The sequence below is a fragment of the Myripristis murdjan genome, chromosome 1 (assembly GCF_902150065.1).
Source record: "Myripristis murdjan chromosome 1, fMyrMur1.1, whole genome shotgun sequence".
Taxonomy (NCBI): domain Eukaryota; kingdom Metazoa; phylum Chordata; class Actinopteri; order Holocentriformes; family Holocentridae; genus Myripristis; species Myripristis murdjan.
Genome location: NC_043980.1, coordinates 41,582,879 through 41,604,190, shown reverse-complemented (window position 1 = coordinate 41,604,190; position 21,312 = coordinate 41,582,879). Strand labels below are relative to the sequence as shown.

Sequence of the window (21,312 nt, the reverse complement as noted above, 5' to 3'; positions counted from 1 at the left end):
TTTACAGCAACAGAAGCCAACCAGAAGAACTAAAAGTGCCACTACTCATTAACATAGACTAACATACCTCCAAAACATATAAAATATATGTTGAGTGTGTCCTCATTCATCCACAGATTGGATTACAAATGGCAAAAGAGGGGAAGTATTAAAACTGGGTGGGGCAGAATAAGGTGAATAGAAGAGGGATAGATTAGAGGATAGAAGGGAAGGGAGGGCAAGATGGAGAGGTGGGGGGACTAATGAAGAAATTGGAGTATGGTGAAGAAGGGAGGCAGGAGAAGGCAGGAAATAGATTGAAAGGGAGATGTAAAAGGGAGAGAGAAAAAGCTGGAGGAGGAAATGAAAGTGTAGTACAGATGGAAGCATAGCCAGTGCTGTGCAAGTTCACACTTCACAACAGCTAGATCAAAGATCAGATTAAAATGAACTAATTTAGTTTTTTAGTTAATTTAGTTAATTTAATTTAATTTAGTTTAGTAATTCGTAGTTCAACATTTTGAATTTTGAACTAAATTCACAGTCTAACCCTAACCCAAAAATGAACTAGTTCACATTAATTTAATCTATTTTTTAATGAGCTGCTCTGAGGTATTCTTTTTCAGTAGAATATTCTCATTCCATCAACAGCCTTAAATCATTACCACACTTCCCAAACTAAATGAAGGACTGTATACTACAATGGAATCACAAATAAAGTTTACTTTTAAACCAAGAAAAATGAATGTGAGTAACTGTTTTACCATCAAACACTGTGTCATACAGCAGGATGACTCAAACGGATCTGTTTGCAAATGTAATTCAGCTCTATAGACAATTTTTATAATGCAGAAAGTGAAAAAAGAGGCGCGTTAAAGGTAAACCCTATATGCAATGGAAATTTTATTTAGCCTGCAAATACTAAACAATTAGCAAAAACTAACCAGCATATCGTAAAACAAAAACAAAAAACAAACAAAACACACACACACACACACACACACACACACTATATGGAAATAGAAAACAGAATAAAGTGATTTTTTTCAGAGGATAACTGCCCATGGTTTCATGTGATGACATTTTGGGGCTATATTGATCTATTCATGGTGAAACGCAACGGACTGATGAATGATAATGCTCAATGGACACCACTTTTGGACCCCTAAATGCAAATAGCATCTCAGCTCTGTGAATGCGTGTATGAGCTTACATTTTATAATAGGCTAAACGTAATCTTGTATCTGTGGGCCTAAATAGAACTCAAATGGGGACCTTAATAAATATACCTATCTATCGATCTATATTTACATATACACTCAGTGATCACTTTTGTTAGGTTCACCTGTACAATTCAATGCAGTGCAATGGATTTATAATGTTTAGTTTTTGTTGACATTGTTGTGAATGTTTAAATTTAATTATATGTATATTATTGCGGTTTTAGTTTGCAGAGGTCTTGAACTGGACCACTTTATATTGACAGGTGTTTCTATTTTTTGTCCTCACTATTTATACACATGAAGGCGACAGAATAGTAGAAACACCTCTCAATAAAATGCAGTCCAGTCCAACAGCAGCACTAACTATGAGCTCAATGCCAAACAGAAGTGAATGAACGCCTCTGTTACTGTGACAACAAGAAAACCTGAGCATTATAGTCACCATAAGAGTAAACGTTATGGTGGAGCAGTTGTATTGGATTATATTAGATTGTGCAGGTGCACCGTGTGTATACATACATACATACATAGAGTGTACTCACTCACACACAACACATACACACACATATACAATACAACTGTTCTTATGATACCTATATCCTCAGGTTTTCTTGTTGTCACAGTAATAGAGGTGTTAATTCAATTATATGTTTGGCATTGAGCTCATAGTTAGTGGTGCTGTTGTACTGGACGGCATTTTACTGAGAGATATTTCTACTATTCTGTTCCCCTCGTGTGGTAAAGTCGTAGAACAGTCCATAGTCACTGTGATATTTAGCGGGTTTATGTGAAGTTGTCGGCTGGTCTCGATTTGTTCTCGTGCCTCATCGGTATTCCGTGGTTGTCCTCAGCGCGCGCCCCCCGTCGAGCACAGCAGCGGAGCGCGCACTTCAGACGAGAGAGACTACGGCATCTGCAGAGCTGCAAACACCTCCTCCCGAACCTGTTCAACCATTATGATTTTCTCCCCCGTGTGATGGAGGGCTCACTTTGGTAGGAAGCAGTACTATACTGTGGCGTTGCTTGAGGAACCTGAACCCGACCATGAAGCTACTTCTCGTGCTGACACTCTTGTGGCGCGAGGCGTCGTGTGGCTCTCCGAGCGTCCAGATCGGTACGATTTTCATGTCTTTGATTGCGTCCACCATCCCCCCTCCCTCCTTCTCTAGTTCATTCGTCTCGCCTTTCTTCTCCTCTGCCTCGTCATCCATTTCTCTGTCATAGGCTACTCATATATGTCTTTCCTTCTCTTCCTCCCGTCCATCTCTCTCATTGTATTCACATCCAGCCCACCCTCTGTCAAGCGCAAGGCCCTCTTGTGCTGCAGCTGCATTTCACTGTTGTAAATATTAACGCTTAGAATTTGATGTTCGGCAGGGTTAGCCTAAAATTAGCAGCGCAGTGTGTGTGTGCGTGTATTTGATTATGTGCGCTGCGTCGTAACAGTGGTATGTGTGTGCGCGTGCCCGCGCGAGCAGGTGTGTGCTGAGGTGTTTTATTGCCATAGCTAAAGGCAGGTAAATAAGCTCCAGTAGGTCTCCTTAGTCCTGATCATAGGGCTTTCTACTGCAGAGATGTCATCACTCACGTAGGCTGTTCCGAGTGTTTCCCCGTGACTTAGGTTTACTTTACAAGAGAAACATTCATTTAGACACAGCTGTTTCGTATATTAAGATTAATTCTGCCTGATGTTATGTCCACAACTGGCCATTGCAGTTTTCATTGCGACTACAGTTTGCCGCCATGTTGGCTCTGCAATCCTGCTTCCTGGCCGTTGCTATAGTAACTGGTGATGATATGACAGGTAAAGTTAAGTGTTGATGTAATGGAAGACAGTACTCTATAGTAGGCTATATTTACCACCATCATTTCTTAATTCAGCCTAACCTATTTTTTGCTCTGGATCTGGCAGCAGCCCTGTGTGTGTGTGTGTGTGTCTGTCTGTCTGTCTGTCTGTCTAAGAAGGTCAGTGGCTCTGAAAGTATCACATAATATGGAATCCATGGAATTCTATTCATACGTTTACAGACAAGATATTAGGGAGCTCAAACTTTGCCTAATAACTTGGTGAAATTGATTATTTCAAGCTCTGTCCCTTGAAATTTAATTTTTATTGTTATTATTAGGATTTTTTAAAAACTTTTTAAACTTGTTCTCATCTCCCTGTTAAAGGCATAGTTCACCCATTTTGAAAATTTTGATATTTCATTGTTATGTAAGACAATAGTGGTGCTATCAAACTCTCATCATTACTGAGTGCGGGATACTGACTGGGTGCTCTAAATGCTAACTGTTAGCTTCCTTACATTGAGATGGAACTATCCACTGTGAAGTGTGAACCAACTTTAGCCCTGTATCCAGTACCCAGTTCTCAGTAATGAGGTGAGGTGATACCAAATTTTTCAAAATGGATGAAATAGCCCTTTAAATTGGCTTTTGAATTTTGGTTGATGCTTATTTTCTTTATACAGTAAATGGACAAAAGTATGGGGCCACACCTCTTAATCACTGAATTCAGGTGTTTGTTTCAGTCCCATTGCCACAGGTGTATAGAATCAAGCACCTGGCCATACAATCTGCCTTTATAAACATTTGTGAAAGAATGGGTCTTTCTAAAGAGCTCACTGAATTCTAGCATGGTACTGTAATAGTAATGAAATAAGATGCCACTGTTGCAGTTCAGTTGGTGAAATTTCTTTCCTCCTAGATACTCCATGATCAAGTGTAAGTGGTATTATTGCAAAGTGGAAGCATTTAGTAACCACAGCAACTCAGCCACCAAGTGGCAGACCACGTAAAGTTACAGGGTGGGCTCATCGAGTACTGAGGCACAAAGTGTGTAAAAGTGCCCAAAGCTCTGCTTATGCAATAACTGCAGAGTTCCAAATAATCATTAACACAAAAACTGTGCACCTTGAGCTTCATGCCATGGGTTTCCAAGGCCGAACAGCTGCACGCAAGCCCTACATCACCAAGCACGGTGCCATGCGTCAGATGGAGTGGGCTGGAGCAGTGGAAATATGTTCTTTGGAGTGATGAATCACATTTCTATCTGGAAGTCTGATGGATGAGTCTGGGTTTTGTTACCTGCCTGACAGTATTGTGCCACCTGTAAAATTTGGTGGAGGATGGATAATGCTATGGGCTTATTTTTCTGGGGCTGGCCTAGACCCTTAGTTTTAGTGAAGGGAAATCTTAATGCTTAAGCTTACCAAGACATTTAGGACAATCCTATACTTCCAACTTTGTGGGAACAGTTTGATTCTGTCCCTGTTCAGAAAAAGCAAGGTCCATAAAGGCATGGTCACCTGAGTTAGGTGTGGATGAACTTGACTGCCTGGACAGAGCCCAGACCTCAACTCTATCCAACACCTCTGGGATGAACTACCATAGAGATTGGGAGCTAGGCCTTCTCATCCAACATCTGCATCTGACCTCACAAATGCTCTTCAGAATGAATGGGTAAAAATTCCCACCAACACCCACCAAAATCTTATAGAAAACGTTCCCAGAAGAGTGGAAGCTGTTCTAACTGCAAAGGGGGGACAAACTCCATATTAATACATATGGATTTAGAATGGGATGTCAAAAAGCTCCTGTCGGTGTAATGTGTAGGTGGGCCAATTCTTTTGTCCATATAGTGTACATATTAAGCCATCCCACCCTATAGAATCATATGAATCATACAATTTAGGCAGAACTGTATGACTGAAATATTTCCAGCTAGGCAGGGTGTCCAAGGTAGTCAAAAGTTGTTTGAAACCATTTCTCTCGACCGCTTTAATTGGCACCATATCCTCTGCAATGTAATTAGTGACAGTGGTTGTTATTTCTTGTCATCTGTTGTCCTTCTTATTGTAAGGCACTCTTTTGCAGAATGAGTTGTGGAGCTGTCTTTAATGGAAACCGCTTTCCAACATAGTCTGCAGACTGACGTTTTTTGAAGCCAAACCATGTCCATGCAAGTGAGGAATGAAATCTAACGACGGTTGGTTCTGAGGCTGCTGGGGTTTGTGTTTTGTCTCCTGGCACTGTTCACTCATTTTTAACTTCAGCCATGCAGGCAACTTTTTAAGCAACAAGTTAAGTTTGTTGTGATACATGAACACTGCATGTGTTATCAATGCACATACACAGTAGTCTGTCCTACCTGGCTTGATCATATGCTGTGAATGTGTGCGGCCTCTGGAGGTGTGTTTTGATTGTTTTGTTGCAAAATGAGTACCATATTTGAGTTTGTCATTTCACACATAGTTAAAACAACAATTAAGATATTATCATAGACTATACCGTATTTCACCAATTAATCACCCGGGCGTTTAATATGCAAAATCAACTTGTACCCCGGGCGTTTAAAAGAACCAGGCGGTTATTCGCTGCAGGCCTTTTGTTTATTTTTGCACCAGGTCATTATCGTGATGACAGCTACTGACCAACATATTTTCAGTCTGTCGATTTAATATTATGGTACACCCTTTTGTTCTAACGTTAGCTAGCGCTCTTATTTTGACAGAAAACGGAAGCGCCGCACAGTTATTGTGCGGCTAATTGTTTACTTCTGCAAAAATAAGGTGAATAGCCTTATTTTGGGTTACCTCATTATGATGCAAATGATCGCCCCGGCGGTTATTCGGGTGGGCGTTTAATACGCAAAATGCGTGCAGACCCCAGCCGTTTAAAAGAACCCGGCGGCTATTTGCGGCTGGGCGATTAATTGGTGAAATACGGTATATTGCACACCCCCACCACACTTTTTATGCAGGTGCTACTGGACCACTTAAAGGAATGTATAGGCTTATACAAAGTGGTAGTAAATAAAGTTACTGCAGCAGAAAAAAAAGCAAAACAAGAAGCATGACATTAGGGCTGCACGATTATGGCCAAAATGATAATCACGATTATTTTGATCAATATTGTGATCACGATTATTCATCACGATTATTCATCATGTTAGGGAAAGCATCTGTATTTTTATTGCACTACTTTTAAACAAACAATATATGAACAGTTTTCAATGCAAAATGAAACTTTAAATAAGACTAAATGCTTAATAATAAAAAAAATAAATAAATAAAATTATTTGACTATAGTGTGATCGCTCCGTTCCGTGCTTGAATACAGTACACCTGCCCCACTCTGGCACGGTTGGAGGGGGTGTGCTCCAGTACGATACGGGCGTTCATGCACGAGCACATGCACGGTCACGCACGCACCGCGCGAACATGGATACAACTTAAATCATGCAACTTTCCTCCTGCCTCCGCAAAATCGTTTAATGCGCGCAGCGCCACGTTGTGCAATCAATAATCAACCATGTTGTCTGTGTAGCTGTCCATTGTGCTGCTGCAACCGTGTATAAACAAAAGTTGATTTATGATGAAAGTATATATGGCAGTCTGTGTGCGCCGCCACCCGGTTGAATGTAGCAGCCAGCTGACATGCCGCCCCGGCTGTCAGTTGGACCTTTCTGAAGGAGGAAGTTACCTCCGAAACTGTCAAGGTAAATAAACATCCTTTAACCTATGTCTGATTACGTCTTTTAGTTAAAGGAAGACATAATGAATGTATTTGAACTATATTGATTTATGATGACGTCTGAACATGCCTGTTGTCGTATTTCAACGTGATGATGTGTATACCAGGGGCAATCGCGCTTGGGCGCGTCTGGGCTCTAGGTAATGAGTGCAGGCCAGCCGGGGTCTGGGGAGGGGGGCATTTTTGCTTTAGTACGATACGCAGCAAATGGCCCTATGTGAGCAGGCCCTGAGGAGCCTCTCTGACGGGGAACTTGTTGCAGGAACTGCCGTAGCCTACCTTCTCCTGACATGACTCGCTCTCATCAGTCCACTGAGTAACTTGAGGCTGCCGCTGCAAGGTGCGCTCACTTGTTATTTAAGCAGCTTAATGAAGCCCTAACCATGCGTTCGCCCCCTGGTGGTTGGCTGACTGGCTGAGAAAGTGCTTGATTAGATATGCAGCAGAGCCGCATTTTAAATGTAAATATCACCAACGATCAGGCTCATTTAATCGTGGCAGCCAAAATCGTGATCACGATTAAAATTCAATTAATTGTGCAGCCCTACATGACATACATTCCTACATACATTGCATTGACTTGCTTGCCAGATATTCATAACTATGTTTTGTGAATGGAATGATCAAAGACACAAACAACACACTATCAACACTGTGCTTAAATTTACTTAAAATGTATTAATACTGTGTGTGTTAATAAGAATATAAACATTATGCTGTTTTGTAAATATTTCTCGTACTCATTCATCTCTAGACACAAGAATGTCAGTTGGCTCAGTATTTTGATGGTACTATTCCTGTGCACTATTGCCACAATGCAGTGCATTGTAGAAAGGTAGGAGCTTAGTAACAGTAAAATAAGAACTTCATGAAAACCTTTTTGTTTCTGTTGTTTTTAAAAAAATAAGGTGGCAGACGCCCAGACGTAGGACGCATGACACATACAGTACAGGCCAAAAGTTTGGACACACCTTCTCATTCAATGCGTTTTCTTTATTTTCATGACTATTTACATTGTAGATTCTCACTGAAAGAATCAAAACTATGAATGAACACGTGGAGTTATGTACTTAACAAAAAAAGGTGAAATAACTCAAAACATGTTTTATATTCTAGTTTCTTCAAAATAGCCACCCTTTGCTCTGATTACTGCTTTGCACACTCTTGGCATTCTCTCCATGAGCTTCAAGAGGTAGTCACCTGAAATGGTTTTCCAACAGTCTTGAAGGAGTTCCCAGAGGTGTTTAGCACTTGTTGGCCCCTTTACCTTCACTCTGCGGTCCAGCTCACCCCAAACCATCTGGATTGGGTTCAGGTCCGGTGACTGTGGAGGCCAGGTCATCTGCTGCAGCACTCCATCACTCTCCTTCTTGGTCAAATAGCCCTTACACAGCCTGGAGGTGTGTTTGGGGTCATTGTCCTGTTGAAAAAGAAATGATGGTCCAACTAAACGCAAACCGGATGGGATGGCATGTCGCTGCAGGATGCTGTGGTAGCCATGCTGGTTGAGTGTGCCTTCAATTTTGAATAAATCCCCAACAGTGTCACCAGCAAAACACCCCCACACCATCACACCTCCTCCTCCATGCTTCACAGTGGGAACCAGGCATGTGGAATCCATCCGTTCACCTTTTCTGCGTCTCACAAAGACACGGCGGTTGGAACCAAAGATCTCAAATTTGGACTCATCAGACCAAAGCACAGATTTCCACTGGTCTAATGTCCATTCCTTGTGTTTCTTGACCCAAACAAATCTCTTCTGCTTGTTGCCTCTCTTTAGCAGTGGTTTCCTAGCAGCTATTTGACCATGAAGGCCTGATTCGTGCAGTCTCCTCTTAACAGCTGTTCTAGAGATGGGTCTGCTGCTAGAACTCTGTGTGGCATTTATCTGGTCTCTGATCTGAGCTGCTGTTAACTTGCCATTTCTGAGGCTGGTGACTCGGATGAACTCGGATGAAGAAGCAGAGGTGACTCTTGGTCTTCCTTTCCTGGGTCGGTCCTCATGTGTGCCAGTTTCGTTGTAGCGCTTGATGGTTTTTGTGACTCCACTTGGGGACACATTTAAAGTTTTTGCAGTTTTCCGGACTGACCTTCATTTCTTAAAGTAATGATGGCCACTGGTTTTTCTTGAGTTAGCTGATTGGTTCTTGCCATAATATGAATTTTAACAGTTGTCCAATAGGGCTGTGGGCTGTGTAGTAACCTGACTTCTGCACAACACAACTGATGGTCCCGACCCCATTAATAAAGCAAGAAATTCCACTAATTAACCCTGATAAGGCACACCTGTGAAGTGAAAACCATTTCAGGTGACTACCTCTTGAAGCTCATCGAGTGTGCAAAGCAGTAATCAGAGCAAAGGGTGGCTATTTTGAAGAAACTAGAATATAAAACATGTTTTGAGTTATTTCACCTTTTTTTGTTAAGTACATAACTCCACATGTGTTCATTCATAGTTTTGATTCCTTCAGTGAGAATCTACAATGTAAATAGTCATGAAAATAAAGAAAACACATTGAATGAGAAGGTGTGTCCAAACTTTTGGCCTGTACTGTACCTGTTATGTCATTTCCAGTTTGGAAAAAAAAAAGTGTTGTAAGATGAATACCTAATTGCCAAAACAATATAGTAGACCAGTGGTTTTCAAAGTGGGTCCTCAGCATAATTAGGAATAAATTTAACTGCAGTTGTTTAATTCACTAGAATACCAAAAATTTATCAAGGATCATTTAACATGTTCTTCCTTCTGGTTTAATTTCACCACAATTTAGCAGTGTTCCAGTGTGCCACTGAAACAAACCTAAGCAGAATCACATGATTTCTTAAGTAAAAGCAGTGTGACATGACAAAGTTTGAGAGGTTTGGAGGATTAGTATACAGTATGAACTGTGTAGTTACTAGTATGTAATACTTTTGGGACACAGTTATTGTCGATATAAGCCTACTATTTCTGTTTATGGGCACAAAGCAACCAGTTAACCAGTTTCAGTGAGGATATAAAATGTGTATGGAGGATTCCACTGTGGCTTTAAACATATAATATTGTCATTCATAATATATAATGTGAATATATATTTTGCTAGAAATCAAAGTTTGTATGATGCATAGAACCTTTTGGTGTGGCAGTGGTCCGTAAGTGGAGCACACATCCATTCTGTAAATTACGTGAATAAAAAGTTAAGATAAAATCATACACGGAAAGACCTATTTGTTATTACATTTTGAATTATTTATTTGGCATATAAAAAGGTACCTAATCACATTTGATTATTTTTCTCCTTTTATTTGGAACGGTAAAATATAAAATATGACTGTAAAATAGAAATGTAATGATGGAAGGAATCTTTTGGCCATGCTTGGTACATGCTTCTCGATGCTGGCACAATTTTTCCCCAGGCAACATGAGTACCATGAATGCACCATATGGAGCAGCACTTCTTCAGTCAGTTGCCTGGCCATTTAAACACTGTCAAAATGCTGCCATATGTACGCTGCAGGTGTGCGTGTGGCTCATGTAGAGGCTACTGCCATGGCTTACTACTCCTCTCCAAAACTTTAACTGCCTGTAGCCCGATACAAGGCCGTGACTCCTCTGTGCGCCTCCATGTATAGTGCCATTTGATTACCTCTGAATATAACAGTGGTTCCCAAACCAGTCCACCCCCCTGTCCTGCAGGTTGTTGTTCCAGCTCTACTCTTGCACACCTGACCCAATTAAGGTTGGACCTTCATGTACGCCCTGTTCAGATCAGGTGTGAAAGAGTTGAGCTGAAAAAAACCCCCTGCAGGACAGGGTGTCCTTGAGGACTGATTTGGGAACCACCGGAATAGAATAAGATCCTGGTTTTCATATCTTACCAACCAGCTGGCACTGTTTTAATGCTGCCAGCTCAACTTTTTGTTTAAGTGCATGCAGCCACAAGTTCTGCTGTTTTTATCTGAGCTTCATTAGCACAGTTAATTCAATCCTAACACACCTACTCTTATGCGTGTGGTGCAGAGGAATGCCAAGCATCATCCAAATGACATTGTCCAAAATGAACTGCTGTAATAAATTACTGGAGTGTGTTGCTTTGTAACACAAGAAAACAGACGATAGAGCAGAGCATGGAATGATATATGCTTTTCTGCTGTCACACAGTATATATTGCCATGTTGCACAGCCCTGTCCTGTACCTATTAGAAGTTTGTAAGGCCTTTGTTGCAGTCATTGATTATCTTACATTTTCAGTGGCCGCATGGACTGAGAGCTGTGCCATGTCATTGGAAACAGCTGTGCCACTGATTTGTTGGTATCAAAAGAAAAAAAAATTGGTAAAAGGATTTGTTGTCTGTAAAGTAGAATAAAGTGGATGGGTTTGAAGAAGGACTGAACAGTATGCAGAGATGACAGCTTTTTCCACAGCCTTCTAATGCTTCATTTTGAGCATAAATGCTTCAGTGTTGTCAGACACCTTTCATAACCCAGCTGACATGTCTTATAACCATAAAACAGCCTTTACAGTAGTGTGAATTTTAATCATGATCATGTCCAGATTCCATTTAGAGAGTAGTGAGTTGTCAGTGATGTGATGTCTGGACAGAGATGTTTTTAAACTGTTTGTATGGTAATGACATCAGTAAAAACATCACTAGTCGTGACACTGTTAATATTGTCAGTAATATCAACAGTAAAAACTAATAACTCAGTACAGTCATTAACCTTGTTCCAATCCGGAATCTGAAAATGTATAGTCAAGGTCATCTTCCCAATGTTGTTTAGAAGACAGAATAGGAGTGGGTGTGAGATACAGGTGAGAAATAGAACCCTGATTACAGATATTGATCTCTAGAATGTTATCCTAGTCAGATTTAGGGGGAAAGTTTGGGAGTTGTGGATAGGTGTTTCTCATAAACTGGCACACTTAAAATATCTGAAGAGATGTGAATGTTTAAGGCCTTTTCTATACCAGCCTCCAAACACATCATCCAATAAGGAGGGAGGGATAGGGACAACCAGTACAGTTAAGGAAATGAATGTTTGGGAGGCCTAAGTGACCAGAAGTCTTGAACTTAATGATTTTAGCAAAATGATTTTCCTGAATAAATGATTTTGGGTAGGACTTCCTCTAACTATGAGAGGGAATTTTTGCTAGGGTTTGACATCAGCCCCTAAATGACTAATGAACCACAGTTTAGGGCTGAACGATTTATCATTTTCTGATCGAAATTGTGATTTCAGACAGTGCGATCTTGAGTTCGCAAAAGCTGCGGCTTTTTGCAGCGCTCCTGACTGACCCAGGATCTGTTGTGTCAACTATTTTACACATACATGCCGTCTCACCACCATCCCACCGTCATACCCTGTCAAGCTCACCAATCAGAAGCGGCATGCAACGTGCGGACAGGTCACGCAAACCAATTAGAAGTGGCCACTGTCCAGGCGACGGCATACACACTCACTAACAACAAGCTTGTGTCCCTAAATAACATGTTTTGAAATGGCTTCAACTGAACCAGAAGCAGAGTTAGGGGATTTAATCCCAAAAAAGCAGCACGTCGGTCATATGGGAGTATTTCAGGTTTGAGACTGCAACGTGCACCAGAAACAGGTACTGTGCAAAGCCTGTCGAGCAAAAGTTGCAACATCCAGTGACAACACAACCAACTTATACCGGCACTTGAAAAATGACCACAGGCATTTACCTGACGAGTGCATGACCAAAAAGTCTGGTGAAAAGTCAAGTGAAAGTGATGCTCAAGCCCATTGTAGCAAACACACTACAATTACAGTGTCGTTTGCTGGTGTAACTCCATATGAAAAGAGCAGCCGCAGACACCGGGAGATAACGACTGCCATAACACGCTGTATTGCCAAAGGCATGATGTCTGTAAAGAAGAAGAAGATACATAATACATGTTGGAAGCATTTCTTACCTTTTAGTATTCATCCTTGCATTAGAGTAAATAGCATTTAATGTTTTGATGGTATGATGTAATTTTCTGTCATGTTTTTAAATTTGTTACTGTACATGGTGAATATTGCACTGAAGCTTGATTTGAAGAAATATCGCAAATAAAATCGAAATCGCAATATCTGCCAGAACAATCGCAATTAGATCTTTTCCTAAAATCGTTCAGCCCTTATCCTTTTTTTAAATGAAAGAAATTGATCTCTGTCAGAGAGAGGGGGGAAGAATATGGGAATTGAAGGCATCATTAAACCTCAAATAAGTGTTAGTGTCAGAGTTAGTGTCATCCACAAAGGATGACACTAACACGTCACGTAAGGACATATAAAACTCAATGGGTAGGGCTGCCTCTGTTTCCGTTACAGCTCAGGCTAAAAGTATCACTTTCCAATGCGAAGGCACCCCCTTCCAACCGCACCATCCAATAAAGGAAAGTTCACTGAGCAAGGACCAGAACATCAAGATCCTACCAGCAGACAAAGGAAGATGCATGGTGGTTCTCAACACAGCTGACTACCATGCTGAGGCCACCACACTACTTAGTGACAACAGTACATACGAGCCACTGAACCGAGATCCCACCAGTGGATATACAGTACGGGCCAAGTCCTTTCATAGAGTCCTTACAACAGCCACAGAAGAAAGACACCATCACCCGTGAACAATATCACCGCTTATATCCTGGAGAAGCCATCCCATGCACCCTAACCCTAACCCTAACCCTAGATCCACAAGGAAGGGGCCCCTCTCAGACCCAGCAGCATTAACTCTGTCACATACAACATTGCCCAACACATAGCTACCATCCTAGCTCCCTTGGTCGGTAACACTACCCACCACATTCACAACTCCATAGACTTCACAAACAAGATTCGAGGTTTGAAACTGGACAGTGTTTCCCACAGTTTGAGAATTTACTTGTGGTGGGTGGTGCCGCACGGCATGTGACGAAGAGGCTCATTGATAAAGTAGTCAAACAAAAATTTATCAAATAATCCATTTATTGCAAATTAATAACCACTCAATAGAAGTATCTTAAGTCGACATAAGTAACTTAAGAAATACTGACACAGGGAGATGGAAGGTGGAGGACCCAAAAGCAGGAGCAGGCAAAAATTCTCAGTGGCAAATAAATATATTTAAACAGTCTGGAAACACAATACATAACACAGGGCAGGAAACCGAGCAACATGAGACAGGACAGCATAGCACAACACAAAACAATGAACCAATTAAAGCTGCAAGCAGCGTTGGACGGGCCCTCGCACCCGTGCCTTGCGTCCCCCTCGTGCCCGTTGGGGACGGTCCATTCACGGTGCCATTCACTCAATCACACTCACTCACTCACACAAACACACACAAACACACACACACACACACACTCACTCACACGCGCACACACACACGCGCGCACACACACACTCACACACGCACGCACGCACGCACGCACAGGCGCACACATGCACGCACAGGCGCACACACACACACACGCACGGGCAGGCACCTACACACACACACGCACGCACAGGTGCGCACACACACACTGGCCCAGTTGCTAGCGGCGCTCCTCCAGCAGATGTCGCCCTAAGCTTGAGTTTGAGTTTGAGAGTTGTTTCTGAGGCCTGTCAGTGTTGACCAAGGGGCTGAGTGGGGGAGGGGCAGTGCAAGCAGAGAGCAGAGCAGAGAAAAAAAAAACAGAGTCCCACCTGTTAAACTAGTCTTCACAGTGGCCACACACTTTTTCCAATCCACACCATAATATACAGTTTTGTAGGAATTTTGGTCCTCTTTCCATCTGCATAGGTTTGCAAGCTGTCAGACTTGTACTTTGGACTGCTGGAGTGCCCATGGTGACGGCTAGTGCCTGTTTATTCACAGCAGGCACACCAGGGTCCATGGGAAAAAGTGGAGGCGTTGGTTGTGGACACTCAGACTTTGAGGGCTTCTGAAATCCAAACGGTTCAAAGGAATGTAAATTCCTTCAGAACTTTTGTTAAGCACTGTGTCCTCTGTCATCTATTAAATTTTCAAGCCATTCAAATTAACGTCCTGGGAGTTTATAGATTTCAAGCTCAAATTTGGGCGAAAACGTGACTTTCAAACGCAAATTGCGGACTTCCTGTTGGTTTTAGGTGGGGGGCACGAGCACGAAAAATGTCGGGCTTGATGAGATCTACGTTTCGGCGCTGGTTTGGTCTTTCTGTCACATTCCTGTGGGCCGCAGCGGCTGCCTTTGCACCCCCTAGGTGGCGCTACCGAGCCCATTTTTGCTCCAAAAACAGTCTCAGGGGCACGAGGATGGATGGCCGTCATAAGACGGGGGGAGGAGGAGGCCAAAACACAGGGCTCAGAGTCGGAGTCTGGTGGAAGGCCGGAGGGCAGGTGACCAAGGGCGGGGTGGTGCATGGGCGGACGTCCAGGGCGCAAAGAACCAGGCACGGAGCAGCGCTCGGGTGGACGGCCGGGGCGCTGGGAACCAAGGACGGTGTGGCGCTGGGGCGGATGGCCGGGGTGCAGGGAACCAAGGATGGGATGGCACTTGGGCGGACGACCGGGGCGCCGGGAACCAAGGAGGGGGGAATGCTCTGGCGGACGGCCAAGGTGCCAAGAACCAGGCACGGGGCAGCGCCCAGGCCGTCCTCCCGAGCGCCGGGAACCAGGCACGGGGCGGCGCTCGGACGGATGGCCAGAGCGCTGGCGGCCAAGGCGGAACCTCCCTGAATGGTGGCAGTGCGGGCGGCACCAGACTGCAGGCCAACCATGCAGTCCTGCAACGCAGATCCCCGGAAGCCGAGCAGCGGCAGCGGCAGCGTAGGACTTGGGATCGCCGGGCACCGGCAGCGTGGACTCGGGACCGCCGGGCAGCGGCAGCGTGGACTCGGGACCGCCGGGCAGCGGCAGCGTGGACTCGGGACCGCCGGGCAGCGGCAGCGTGGACTCGGGACCGCCGGGCAGCGGCAGCGTGGACTCGGGACCGCCGGGCAGCGGCAGCGTGGACTCGGGACCACCGGGCAGCGGCAGCGTGGACTCGGGACAGCGGCAGCGTGGACTCGGGACCGCCGGGTAGCAGCAGCGGCAGTGGCAGTGTGGACTCGGGACCGCCGGGCAGCGGTAATGTCCACTCGGGGAACTTGGACAGGGACTGGGGCTGGGGCAACCAGTCGGGCTCTGGGAACTGGAGCAGGGACCAGGACAGCCAGTCGGGCTCTGGGAACTGGTACTGGAACAGGGACTGGTGCCGGGGCAGCCGGTCCGGCTCAGGGAACTGGGACAGGAGCAGCCAGTTGGACTCTGGGAACTGGTACTGGAACAGGGACTGGTGCCAGGGCAGCCGGTCCGGCTCGGGGAACTGGGACAGGAGCAGCCAGTTGGACTCTGGGAACTGGGACAGGAGCAGGGACCGGGACAGCCAGTCGAACTCGGGGAACTGGGACAAGGACTGGGACCGGGTCAGCCAGTAGAACTCGGGGAACTGGAACAGGGACTGGGACCGGGTCAGCCAGTCGAACTCGGGGAACTGGGACAGGGACTGGGACCGGGTCAGCCAGTAGAACTTGGGGAACTGGAACAGGGACTGGGAACGGGACCGGGTCAGCCAGTAGAACTTGGGGAACTGGGACAGGGACTGGGACCGGGTCAGCCAGTCGAATTCGGGGAACTGGGCTTGCTAGACTGCTGAGGCTAGTGGCTGGGCTTACTGAGCTGCTGGGGCTAGAGACTGGACTTACTGGGCTGCTGGGGCTGGTAGCTGGGCCTGCCAGGCTGCTGGGGCTGGTAGCTGGGCTTGCTAGGTGGCAGAGGCCAGTAACTGGGCTCACTGGGCTGCCGAGGCTGGTGTTGGGGTTGCGGCTAGCCTGCAAGTGGCCGACACACCCGAGAAGAGCACTCACAGGAGCAGCCGGAGCCCGGGATGCAACCATCGTCCTGACGGAGGCGGTGATTGCTGCGGCCTGCTTTGTGAGCTGAGCGATGGCAGCCACCAGCATCTGGTCGCGGTCAGCCAGTTCTCTGAGCTTCTGCTCATGAGAGCCAAGAAAAGTGCCTTGTCCAATCACGGCCTGGGGCACCAGATCCGCGGGGCTCACGGTGTGGCCAACTCGCTCCAAGAAAAAACACTGCTCCGCTGGATCCTGTAGTGGTTGGTTCATTCTGACACGGAGAGATAGAAGGTGGAAGACCCAAAAGCAGGAGCAGGCAAAAATTCTCAGTGGCAAATAAAAATATATTTAAACAGGCTGGAAACACAATACATAACACAGGGCAGGAAACTGAGCAACATGAGACAGGGCAGCATAGCACAGCACAAAACAATGAACCAACAAGGAACAGAACTCAAGACAGGACTTAAATACACAAGAACTAATGATCAAACAAGACACACCTGGGGAAGGGGCTGGAGCACAAGACAGGAGAACACAGAGGATAGGCTGAGGGAAACACTGGGAGGGATCAGAACAATCAGGGATAATTGACAGACACAGGACAGGTGTGACACTGGGAGGAGCAAACAAGGCACAAGTGAAATCACTAATACCCCTTTTCCACCAGGGCTGGTTCGGAGCCGGTGCCTGACTTAGCACCAGTTTTTTGGTTTTCCACCGCCCAAGCAGGGGCCAAACTGGTGCCAAACTGGTTCCAAACTGGTGCTAGGCAAGCACCGACTCCGAGCAGGGGCTAAACAGGAGCCAGAGAAAGAACCGATGACGCGACCCATCACGTCATTGGTGGGCGGGGTTACAAAACAAAACAGGAACTGCGATCGCTATAAACATAAACAATAATCCCCGAGAAGCCGTGGGCTATACTGATTTTACAACGGCATGGAACGCAGCTCAGCAAATTACATTTAAGGATGAGAAGCACCCGTTTTATAACTAAACATAGCTGTCATTCGTTCCGATCACGAATCCGACAGGTAGCCGGCAATAATTGTGTTTTTCGCCTCTGTATTGAAATGTAGGCTTGTAAAGACACAAGCAGTATTTGCATCGCTAATAAATCCAGATCCTGCTCCACCCAGGGCCAGAAACTGTATCGGGAAAGCAGCGTTATATGCTTGACTGAGACGCGGCTCACGAACATCATCCCCGACTCACTGATCAGTTTCACCGGCTTCAGGACAGGACGGGCGGACAGAGACAGAGACGCTGCAACCACTGTATAGTATGCGTGTGCAGTTTTATGTGTGTTGAAGTGATGAAGCTGCCGTGACAATGTAATTTCCTGCAACGGATTAATAAAGTATCATTCATTCATTCATTCATTCATGATGGTTATTGTGATTCTGAGCGAGCGTCTCGCGCACCCAAGTCATCACGTTTTCCAATGACGTCATGACGTGGCTCTGAATTGGCTCCACTTTGCTCTTGGCCTGTGGAAAAGCAAACCGGTTCTTCGTTGGCACCAGTTAAGCACCGGCTCTAGCACCAGCTCCGAACTAGCACCAGGTTCTTTCTGGTGGAAAAGGGGCATAAAAGAACCAGGCAAAAGAAACACATAAAACAGAATCAAAGAAAACACAAGAAACGAAAACATGACAGAAACACACATGAAACAGAATCAAACAAAACACAAGAAACAAAACCATGACAGAAACACACATGAAACAGAATCAAACAAAACACATGAAACACAAAACCATGACAAATACATAACTATTTACAAATTGACATAAATTCTCATTTGTGAACAAATAATCACTCAGTCTTATTTCAACATAAATAACTCTTAATAAATAACTTTTTACATAATAAAATAAATTTCCATTTTAAAATATACTAGAAAATTCCCGCGCAGAAATTTGAGAGTGGCTCAGGGGGCTGTTATCGGGGGGTGCGCGTCTGACCTCTTTCTGAATCACTAAAAAGTAAGAATAGTGATGTATGAACAAAGTGAATTACATTCAGCTATGTAGTGTATGTGCGTGGAAGAGTGTGTATCTGTGTGGGTGTGGGTGTCTGTGTCACTAAAAAGTATGAACAGTGATCAATGAACAAAGTGAACTGCATTCAGTTATATTGTGTAAGAGTGTGTAGAGTGTGCATTATGTCAACAAATGTCCTCACAAGTATTATAGACAGGAAGGTGTGTGTCTATGTAAGAGTGTGTAGAGTGTGCATTATGTCAACAAATGTCCTCACAAGTATTATAGTCAGGAAGGTGTGTGTCTATGTAAGAGTGTGTAGAGTGTGTATTATGTCAATGAATGTCCTCACAAGGATATAAAGACAGGAATATGTGTCGTGTGTGGGCATGTTAGTGTGCACATGTGATGCTACCTCCCATTAAAAACTGAAAAAGCTCTCAAAATTGAGGATGATTTTTCAACAAGGACTGATCAAAAACTATCAAAGTTGACCAATACATTCATATATTCTTGAAAAGCGAAGACTTTTGTCAACGCACGCTTTGATGTATAATTTGTATGTGTGCACTCAAAACTGTGGGAGGAGTAGCAAACCGAAATTTTACAGAAGAGCAATGCAATATGTATTCTGTGTGCATGTAGAGTGCACTTATGTTGCTAGGCAACGCTGACAGAAATGCCAGAGATGTCAGAGAGCAGATTTTGTGCTTTACGAAGCACTTACTCTGGGCCAATTTGTGCCAAAACAGTAACTCCTATCAGAAAACCAAGCAGACGCTGAGCGCCACAAGGGCTTCCTGAAGCACTGTGTGTATTTTTGTGCTGCTAGGGTCTAAAACAGGGGTGGGCAACCATGTGCCATGGAAAGCCAAGAGGCTGCAGGTTTTCTTTCCAACCAAAAACTCCACCAGCTGATTTCACTGATTAGTCCCTGCTCTCTGCTTGAAGGTGAGGTAATCAGTGAAATCACCTGGTGGAGTTTTTGGTTGGAAAAAAACCTGCAGCCTCTCGGCTCTCCATGGCACATGGTTGCCCACCCCTGGTCTAAAATGTGGACAGGAGAGCGATGTAAAAAACAGTGAAAAACAGAAACGGCTCTGTTCTTCAGAAAAATGACATTGAAGCCTACCGTATTTCACCAATTAATTGACAGGCCGCAAATAGCCGCCTGGTTCTTTTAAATGCCTGGGGTCTGCACCCATTTTGCGTATTAAACGCCCACCCGAATAACCGCCGGGGCGATTATTTGCATTTTATAAAATGGGTGTTTCCCATCCTTAAATGTGATTGGCTGAGCCATGTTCCATGCCGTTGTAAAATCAGTGTAACCCACTGGTAGACCGCAGCACAAAATATCCCTGCGCCATTATAAACGGACATAGCGTTGCCTAGCAACCAATTGCTCTGCGCTCAACTTACTCGGTAGGTTACATTTGTGTCAAGACTGTTGTAAATAAAATGTCAGACTTCGTGGTGAATTTTGATTTGCTGGGTGGCCTGAGCCTGGATGAGTGGTTGGAGCAGATGGACAGGATGGACAAGAAAGAAAAAGAAGACAGGAGACACACTGACATTAATGACAGAGACATTGAGGGCTCTAGTTTCGCAGACCTGGCGAGGCGGGTGCGCAGTGCTGTTGTGCTTCACCAACTGGGTGTGTCCAGGTGGATTTTGCAAGTTTGGCACGCTGTGCGTGGTGTCGCAAGTACTCCGCCATCCCTCCTACTGGCTCATGGGAGGAGAGAAGGCGTGGAGTGGGTTTGACACATCTGATTCACTTTAAACCAATCATATGAGCCCCTGTCCTTGTATTTAAAATGTGCTGCACGAAGGCATAATGAATGTTTACACAATTGACATGGAGGTCTACTGCGCGCAGTGCAGACAACCTGCCTTTGACAAAACCTCAAAGGCAGGTTTCTGGAATGTCAGGCACATGAACAATGCAATAAATACCGACAAAAAACACTATTGAATGCTACTATCTCAATCAGCACGAAGCACGAAACTGTCACTGCGCCAAGCTGAATCTGTCGACATCTCCCCCTGCTGCAACGCCACTCCCATCTCGGCGCACCTCGGTCTGCGAAACTAGCAAACCGTCCGCCCCTCATGTTTTGCTGGTCAAGACTAGGTCTGCGAGGGGTTCGCCTCACTGCGCCACCCTCCGCTGCGCCGGGAAACTAGAGCCCTGAATGTTTGGAGAAGTCAAGAAATGAAGAGGCAACAGTGAAACAAACTATGTGGTCTGTTCGTTGCTTTCAGAGCTGGTGTGAGGAGAAGAAAAAGACTGTTAACTTTCAATCAATCACAAAAGCAGAGCTTAATCGGATTCTCCGTCAGTTTTATGCCACTGTAAAAAACGGGAAAGGTGAAGCCCATGGTTTCAGCAGCTATGTCGGGCTATGTGCGGGGCTTAACCGTCACATCAATGATCCACCAATCAGTCAATCCTGGTGTCTGTTAAAGGATGCTGAATTCGCCACCAGCAACAATGTTTTCACCGGTGTAATAAAGAAACTCCGCCGAGAAGGACGTGACAAATTGTCCCACCATCAAGCCATAACCGAGGCAGACTGCCAGAAAATTAAGCACTTTCAGGCACGAAGTTCAGACACACCTTGGGGGCTTGTCTGTAAAGTGCGGTTTGACATGCAGCTTCATATGGGACGCAGGGCGAACGAGGGCAACCGCAAATTAAAGGCCGACTCCTTCAGCATTCGCCACGACGACAATGGCCTAAACTATGTCACCTTGT

The 21,312-nt window shown here is 44.9% G+C and overlaps 1 protein-coding gene across 3 annotated transcripts in view; it reads left to right on the top strand.

The window, feature by feature from the left end:
* Positions 1 to 2,216: 2,216 nt before the first annotated feature.
* Positions 2,217 to 21,312, top strand: part of LOC115369722 (glutamate receptor 2-like) — a 134,083-nt gene continuing 114,987 nt past the window's right edge. For all 3 annotated transcript variants that reach the window (XM_030066585.1, XM_030066502.1, XM_030066425.1), the window contains exon 1: positions 2,217 to 2,316. In XM_030066585.1, the coding sequence (XP_029922445.1) occupies positions 2,247 to 2,316 (70 nt within the window). In that variant the 5' untranslated portion in view covers positions 2,217 to 2,246. The remainder of the gene's footprint in view (positions 2,317 to 21,312) is intronic.